Source organism: Musa acuminata, chromosome BXJ2-5, assembly GCF_036884655.1.
Source record: "Musa acuminata AAA Group cultivar baxijiao chromosome BXJ2-5, Cavendish_Baxijiao_AAA, whole genome shotgun sequence".
Taxonomy (NCBI): Eukaryota; Viridiplantae; Streptophyta; class Magnoliopsida; order Zingiberales; family Musaceae; genus Musa; species Musa acuminata.
The window spans coordinates 31876436-31885893 of NC_088342.1; the positions used below are offsets into that span (position 1 = coordinate 31876436).

Sequence of the window (9458 nt, forward strand, 5' to 3'; positions counted from 1 at the left end):
ATCGTCAGTATTGTTCACCGCTTGAAGATGGAAGGAGAAGAAACAATAAAAGAGGAAGAGGGGAAGAAGACCACATTTACGTCCATGTGACGTCACTCTGCCCGTGATTAAGAGAAAACAAGAAAAAAAAAAAAGAATGATAATAGGGACATTTATATCTATTTATTGAGGGATATATTGGAAATATTAAAAGTACTTAAAATAGGGTTTTGAATAGCAAAAAAATGGGTGCAAATAGAAATCTCATCTGCAAAATCGGTTACATAAATTGGGACCCAATTATGCTAAATTTTCACAACGCTAAAAAGCAAAACTTGAACTGATATTTTTTATCACTATAAACATTCAATTCCTGTGAGGATCGAACTAGTTCGCTTTGCAGCATTCTCAGTAGATTGAGGTTATCGCTTTTTATAATAATAGATGGGATTTATGGAATAATAATAGATGGGATTCATTCCATAATAGACATTTGTAGGTATTCCTTTCCCTGAGCTGACAAACCCAAGAAATGTTGGATGATTACTGTAGGATAACGAGGTCAAGATCATGGAAAGGACGGATCTTTAGCTAGAGTGACATACTAAGCGTATATATAGATATACGAATACACGTCGGTTGAATTTTTTGGGTCATCCAATCCTTTGAACCTTTGCTTTCAAATTATTAAACTATTGACAGGACCTTTTTCTTTGAATATAACAATCAATTAAATGGGACAATGCTAACTAACCAAGACCTTTAACTAAGAACTTCATAAGTCCTGCTAAACCAATATTTTTATCTTTTATAAGCCAGGTTAGAAATATTAAATGGCCCTGAAGTTGTAGCTTGGGAGAATGGCTAAAAATCCATCCAAAACACATCACCTGCATCGCACAGACAAACAACATCACCATCTGCTAATTCTACCAAACAAATTGAGGAAAACCCAGTAATGATTTAGTACTGCAAACAAAGCATTTTATTTCATCCAATAACAGGCAGGAGCTGAAACAACTCAACCAGTAGGTTTTGTTGAGTTCATCTTCTTGCAAATCACACAACAACCATTCTAGAACAGATGGAAGATGTTCATTCACCTTTCCATGAGGATAAGGGAGGAGTATCGGACGTTCTCCATGTATTCATGGCAGCACCATGCCTATCACCCTTGACAGCATCTGCCGAAGCATATGATTCAAGTTCAGCCATCTCCTCGGGTGTGAGTTTTACTGATAGTGCTCCGATATTCTGGTTAAAGTTTTCGATCTTGGTGGTGCCAGGTATAGGACACACATCACTTCCTTGAAGGTGAACCCAAGCCAAAGCAAGTTGTGAAGGGGTGCATCCCTTCCTCTCAGCTAGTTCGTTTACACGTTCAAAGATAAGGGCATTTTGAGAGAGATTCTCAGGCTGAAACCTAGGCAAGAGCTGCACACATAATTCATCAGTCAGAATATCATTAGACCGAAAAAAAAGAGAACAAGTTTACTTTAAGATAAACATAATGAATTCAAAAGGAAATAAAAGAATGGAGGGGAATATACAATCCTATTGACACTACGGAACACAGAGTTAATTAACATGAAATAAATGTTCCATTCAAGGTGATTGTAGTCATGGATGTTTAGTAGGCATTCACTAATGTGACTATAATCCCTTGTCTGGTTTGATATATCAAACATCTGGAGCCTGAATATGATATGCCCAACTCTGTCAAAATCATCAACAACTTGAGCATTAAACACAAATATGATGATTTTCAATAGGAGGCTTTCACATAAACTACTGTGTTTCTTTTACTTTACGCATCATTAATCTAACCGATAAGCAAGCATATCACACTCCAATAACATCCTGTTGATTGAATTATCATTAAAGCATAAACTTCAACTTTTACATGTAATAAAATAATATGTATTTATCAGCTGGTAACAATGGTCAGTAGTCAAGATGATTTGTAGTTTCAATAGTTGTTCATCACTTCTATTCTTGCATTCAAAAAATTTTCAATTTAAAAGAGCATAAAAGGATTTTTATATCTTTTCCTAACCATTGTATATGATCACCTTACGGAAATCATGTTCAGACAGAGTTTCAACCATCTTTGGTCCAGAACAAAAGAAGCCCCTTCCCAGTGGACTGTATGCAACAATGCCTATACCAAGTTCTCTGAAAAGAAAAAGAAGTTAAAATCAATATCGCAATAGAATATTAAAATAGTGGTCTATATAAAAGATAAAGCCAATCAGCAAGCTCTACCTGCAAGTAGGAATTATATCTTCTTCGACATCTCTTGTCCACAAAGACCATTCCAGTTGCACAGCAGTTATTGGGTGAACTGCATGTGCCCTCCTGATTGTCGATGCAGAGGCCTCAGACAATCCAATGTACCTTATTTTTCCTTCTTCCACCAATTTCTTAAGTTCTCCCATCTAAAGAAAATAACAGTTCAAAGGGGAACTTTGCTTCAATATACTTAGAAAACAGGAAACTGACCTTATAAGTAAAACTAAGAACATTTCCAAATATGAACTTAAGAGCCCATAGAGACATGGCATCTATGGCAAAGAATGTCATAGATGAATACTTATAAGCATAATTGCAAAATCTGAAAAATCAAGGTTTCAGACTCTTACTAATTCAATATTTTGGTCATTTTGCAGCAAGAGCATGATGCTGGCTAACAGTCAACAATCAAAAAAATTCCTACAAGCACTGTACAAGATGAACCTCCAACGAGCAGAGAGGTTGTTCTATGACTCACATCACTGGTTTCAACAAGATAAGATCAGGTGGTCTGATTTAATCCATAACATACTTCAAATTCTTAATTGGAAGAGAAACAATTTAAGGGTACTGAAATATAAAGTTGGATGAATGATTAACATTTATCTGGGACGTGCTATTCTCAAGGCTGAAAAATAGTGGCCAACCTTCTTTAGCTTAGTGGACCATCACATCCAAAAGAGAAAGACAATACGCACCAAACAAATACATCCATTAGCCATTCGCTTCCATAAGAATCTTACTGCATGCCAGATTCTTCAGTGACACACCAGCTGCAGAATGTCACTTTGATAGCAGTTGCATGAAATTAATGTCATTTAGTTATTGTCTATATGGAAATACCCAAGTGCCATCGATGTGTATACTAGGGTTCTACAGAAGATGGTTCAATTCCAATCATCATGAACTGATAATCGCTTTAGCTTTAGTTACTAATGTGGTTAGCTTAATGCTTTCAAGTTTTTTGTTTTAGTCTACTTGTAATGCCCATTGAGACCGAACCTAAACCTGTGCTCGAGAGATAGCTGTCCATACACTGATAAGGGATGTATTGATTCTCAACAAGGAACTGTTGCAAAACAAATAGTTTTCACATGGAAACAACCAAATATACAAGGGGAAAAGAAGATAGTGGAGATATTATACCCGACAAGATAGGGTCATCCATCCAAAAGAAACAACTTGGGCTGCTATAGGAGGTGATCTATGATGAAAGCAACAGTGAATATAGCAGATGATGGCCGGTGGAGGATTCTTTGGTACATTGGATATAAGTGGCTCTTATCAGATGTACAAAACCATCTCAAACCAAGGTCTGAGATGAAATGAATAGTTTCATAGGATGCAGAAGATTTAGTATAATCAGTAATATTTTATTGTAAGAGAAAGGAGGAGGATCCTTTGGTTTCTCTTTTGCAATTTTCTATTTTCTTTGTTATGTTTTCTTTTTTTGTTTTACTTCTAAGTGGACGAAGTTTGGATATTGATCAGTAAAGTGAATCAGTGAAGAAATCTCCTCTGCATATGATTTCCTATATCAAGTCTAAGTGCATAACTTTCTCCTAAATTCCTCCTCTTATGCCTTCCATTTTCTCCTTACCGTTCTCAAAGCTACCGAGTCATCAAAAGTCTCCATTAAAGCACAGGACCTCAACCTATCATAAACGTTGTTGCATCTTTCTTCTACCACAATATGGTCTTCCACCTATTTGTTGACCTAATGAGATTCTCGTTGATTGAGGATCTGACAAGGATTAATGTGCGAAATCTTGTCCCCAAAGGAGAGTGGTTGTAAAGGAACAATTCTACCATGCCATCGAGCAACAACTACTTCAAATGACAAGGAATTTCAATTCTGAACAATGTATCGCTTCCAATGAATTCAACCTCAACAAGCCACCAATCTAAGAAGGTGTTCGATGGGATAGATTAACTCACTGTGACCTCGATGGGAACCCGGGTGTCGACGCGGTGCTGATAATAGAGATCGATGCAGTCGATGCCGAGCCTCTGCAAGCTGCCCTCGCAGGCGGCCCTGACGTATGCCGGATCTCCACGAATCTCCCTCTTCCCGTCCTGGAAGCTGAACCCGAACTTGGTGGCCAGCTCCACATTCTCCCTCAACCCACCTTGCAGTGCCTGCACCAGAAACCAAAGCTCCTGATCCATCGGTCAATGCACAATTATTAACGATGAGCAATAGGAGGAGTACTTTGCCGAGGAGGATCTCGTTGGTGAAGGGGCCGTAGAGGTCGGAGGTGTCGAAGAAGGTGACACCGGAGCGGATAGCGTAGTGGATGAGAGCGATCATGTCAGTCTCCGGCTTGGGCGGTCCGTAAAAGGCCGACATGCCCATGCAGCCGAGGCCCTGCCTGGAGACCTCCAGACCCTGTGAGCCCAGCTTCATCCGCCCCACTATCACGCCCCCGTCGCCCACTATCACGCCCCCGTCGCCGCCGCTCCCCGCCTCTCCGGCCATCTTCCACCTGTTCTGTCTCCCTCTCCCACGACTCCCCCTTCCACCTCATCCCACTCTGCTCCCTTATATTGTGGAAAGACCAACATCGTGTTTTACTGGCCATCGCGATTCCACCCCCGGTAATTCCATGGGGCGGCTCGCCTGAAGCTATGACAATCATTAACGCCATCGCTTGCGTCAGCTTTAGTCCTTTTGTGTCAATGCAAATATACAATTGATATGTGCTATCAATATTTTAAAAAAAAATTATGGTAATAGTAAATTATCTAAAAAAGTTCAATTTTTGCGAAATTCTTAATTAGTGTTTCCTTTTCCAAAAATTCTGCTACAGAGTTTCAATTTTTTAAATTACAAAAGTGACCCTCAGTTATTTTGTTTATTTTTTAAAAAACTGTATATCTCTTTTTTTAATTAAATCAAATCATTTAATTAAACCGGTTAAAATCAATTCAAAACATGAATCGATTTAAATTAAATAGTAATAAATAATTTGTTAGTAAGTTCCCGAGAAAAGCCCTAACCTTTTTTTATGATAAAAATAACCCCAACCACTTTTTATATCTTCTTCTTAAATTTGAAACTATTTTAAAATGAATCCATAGCTCGTTTTGAATTTATTTGCAACTATTGTTCTTAAAATTTTGAATTTAAAAGAGGTGGACATAAAATATTTAGAAAATATATTAAGAAAAAAAAATCCTACACAAGCCGGTATGGATAAACCAGACTCAAATTTTCAAGTACCCTACTAATCATTTTTTTCATTCTTCTATTGAAAAAAATTATGAAAAATTAACTAAATTTGTTTCCATCAAGCACCTTTCTTTTCCTTTTGGTCAAAAAAGGATTTTGTAAATTATTATCAAAATATTTTGAATCCTGCTGCTAGACATATTCTTATCGGAAAGAGAAAAAAATTTATAAAATTTATTATAATCTTTTGGTAGATATTTGGGATGATCACTGGTTAATATACTCCTACGTAGGAATCATATGTAATTGTATTGACAGTGCTTGCATTTAGAGTTTTTGATGAATGACATACGGTTGATAATAAACTATTTTGAAATAATACCATTTGATTTTTAAATTTTTTTCAGTTGATTTTGATAATATATCTGTAAATACTGTATCTATTCCTAAATTAGAATAAGTTTATTAATCAGATTTTGAGCCAATGTTTTGAATTTATGTGTAAAGTCTTAAATCTCTTAACACTTTTCTTTCTCCTTTTAAATAAGTTATTCTATTTTTGTGAACTCATCAACAGTTGATGAAAGAGTAAGCTACATTTTGTAAACTAAATGATAAAAGGCCCAAAAGATTTTCTCAAGATATTTTGATAGAATTCAACCTATAAATTGTTTTTGAAAGCTTTCAATTATTACATAGTTTTATTGCAAATAATGTAAGACAAGTAGGTTTATACTCACAACATTAGAACGTTTGTTAAAAAAAATTAGATATCTTAAGAGTTGCTAATGATGCTACTTACTTTATCCAGTGTTTGTTGTCCTACTGTTCATTTATTTTTAATTATATGTCAATATTATAGTAGTATTAGAAGAATACAAACATGATAATGAATTGGGCATAACTATTATGACAATAAAAACTAAATAGATATAATATTTTTCTCTAAATATTCAATCGATTTACCTTGTTTCTTTTTTTTTCATCTTCTTTGTAGGCTAGACGGTTTGCATGATTATGTAACTACTTATTTTGATTGTTTATATTTAGATGTTGACATTTATGAAAAAATATGAGAGTTAAAAAAATGATCATTAACTTATATGAAAGCTACCGCCAAATATTATGAATGTACAAATCAAATTAGTGAGTGGAGTAGTAGAATTTGTTGAGGAGTGAAATTATTATTGTAAAGACAAACGAAACTTAGGGCATTGTTAGGCTAGAATTCCTTGATATTTATCTAAAGATTTTTTTTTAGTTTGGTGGCGGCACTAAAAGCATAGGATTTCATTCTTCAACGGTGGATGTGTTATTCAATAATATTATAAATTCTAGAAATCATTGTAAAATAAATATTAGTAATTTTAATGTCAACAATAATTATAATAATTATTTTATAGGATTTCAACAGGGACACATCTTAGATGAAACCCATTTGACTATTTCACTAGAATCTTGAGGCTTTAAGTATATATTGATGACTAGACCAAAAAGGAATAATAGAATTTAGAGATAATCCTTGAAAATAATAAAAATTTATTTAATTTATCAACCGAAGGAACGATCGGAACATTTGACATTATGAGTGATTAAGGATTTTTTTATATATTCATTTTCATGTTATTATATGTATGGAGATCAATTCACTTTTCAATGTGGAACTTTGATCAAATTTTAAAATAAAATTATGAATTATTGCTACATTAAATTATTTTTAATTAAAAATTAAAATTTTAAAATATAAAAAAGGGTAACTAAAACCAAAACCATTAGAATCACACTTGGCAAAAACTAAGAACTGAAATCATCAGTTCCTCTTTAACCAAGGTCATACCTAGGCAAAAGCTTCTTTTTTTTATTTTTCTTGGGAGGTACTTTTTCATGTTTTCTAAGGGGTGCTCTCACATTTTTATAATCTCTGAAATACTCTATAATGACTTTAAAAATTGGTAGAGTGATCCCGAGAGTAATCAATCCACCAATTTTAGATTAGTCCATAAGCTAAACTATTCCAATTCCTTAGTTATAGTATTTTAAAAAATATTATAAGTCTATTAAAAAATATCATCACAGATATAAAAGTCTTTCTTGTCTATTCTTATCCCAAAACCAAAAAGCATACATATTTAAAACATTATAGTTTTATATGAGTTGGTCTTTATTAGGTTTTGAGTTGATTTACTTCAGCTATAATGATTTTAAACAGCCTTACAATGTTTGGATGGAAGTGCCCAAAAAAAAAAAAAGTACTATAAGCCTATTCAAAAGTATCTAAGTCTATTTCTTTAGTTATTTTTATTCCCAAAATAATAATAATATATATATTTAAAATCATATTTTTGTATGTGAGTTGATTTTTATTGAGTTTTGAGTCAATTTATCTCAATTATAATATTTTAAGTAGACTTAAAGTATTTGGATAGAGGTATCAAAAATACTATAAATCTATTTAAAAATATTATAATTGACATAGAAATCTCTCTATTTATTTTTTTATTAATAGGATAATTATTTGAAATCTTATTCAGTTTGAGTCCTTTTGCCTTATGAAAGGGATAATCTTAATACTCCCCAACTTTTCCCATCATGTAAACAATGCCTAAACAAAAAGCCCGAAATCACCTACTCCCTATGACTACGAGGTTACACATCGCTTGCCTCAACATCCTATAATGGGCTTGCATGACCCACTCATCACCGATCTCGCAGTCGAAAAAATAAATCTAACTTTGCATTAATGGTCGGTGGCATGAGCTTGTTAGAATTGAAATCAGCACTAAGAGGGGAGGGTGAATTAGTGCTTATGTAAAAATTATGTCGATTTAAAAACTCGTTCAATATAGAAAAATCATTTCGATAAAACTCATATTGAAAAGTATTTAAGCTTAACTTAGAGTAAATGTAAAGTGAAGTGAGTAGCTAAGTAAGCAATAAAAGTAAGTAGCAAAGAAAAAGAGCATATCGAATTTATAGTGGTTCAATCGTCGTGATCTACATCCACTTCTGATTTCTCTTTGCTCGAGATCACCAGCTTCCACTACCGATCTTCTTTCCAATGGTCAGGGATTAACTACCCTTACAACTCTTTCTTCTTTTCATAGGCTCAGGAGAGAACCTTTACACCTCTCTTTTTTAGACCTCACTCATTCCTTAGAAGCCTTCTAACTCTAACTTTAGAAATATTATAATAATTTTTTCTCAAGTATATTTTTCCTTTTTTCTACTCAATTTTATGTTCTTCCAAGCAAAAATAGAGCCAAAAAAGATCTCATCCCGGGTTTCTCAGGTTCTAGCAATACCACCGCCTATGTTGGGCGGTATCATCGCTTATAGCATTGACACTAGGCGGTACTATTGCTCAGACTGGTAGTACCCCTCCTTGATATAGTTTGAGAGACTGTGTCTAAGCAATACCATCGCCTAGTCTGACGGTACTACCGTTAGATAGCTTAAAAAAGTGTGCTCTTGAATTTTTCAGCTCAGAGGCAGTTCCACCTAACCTTATGTCACTGAATAGGCCTTTCACTTGGCCCAAAACAGTCCCAACTCAAGCCCAACGACCCCTAATTGAGTTAGCATAGTTAATTATGACCTAACTATGATCAATTAAGATACAACCGATTACAAGACTAGAATTCTATATTGTCTGACATGTCATTAGTTCATCCGGCACTTCGTCTGATCCTTCAACGCATCATCCTCTCCTTCGGCATACTATCCAATTAGCATGTTGACCTCCCACAACTTCCAATCTCCTTAGCGAAATATCCGATCCTTTGGCCTAATGCCAGAACTCATGACACAAAGTCCTTCTGCCAACACATCATCCAAATCTCTAGTCGATGTCCAATCTTATGACATGTTCACTCCGGCCCAATGTCCGATTCTTCCAGAATTGAATTGTCTTTTCTAATTGAAATTAGTCCTATGTCACTCAAAATGTAGATTAGATCGTAAATTCATCAATTGATTTTATTATTAAAATCTGAGATTCAACAATCTCTCTCTTTTT

The 9458-nt window shown here is 34.6% G+C and overlaps 1 protein-coding gene across 1 annotated transcript; it reads right to left on the minus strand.

The window, feature by feature from the left end:
- Positions 1-920: 920 nt before the first annotated feature.
- LOC103985130 (probable aldo-keto reductase 2) lies at positions 921-4785 on the minus strand. The gene is made up of 5 exons (XM_065109148.1): positions 4484-4785; positions 4210-4410; positions 2245-2417; positions 2052-2154; positions 921-1413 (listed from the first exon to the last, which is right to left on the minus strand). Exons 1-5 carry the CDS (start codon positions 4748-4750, stop codon positions 1075-1077), a joined length of 1083 nt encoding a protein of 360 aa, XP_064965220.1. The 5' UTR covers positions 4751-4785; the 3' UTR covers positions 921-1074.
- Positions 4786-9458: the final 4673 nt, after the last annotated feature.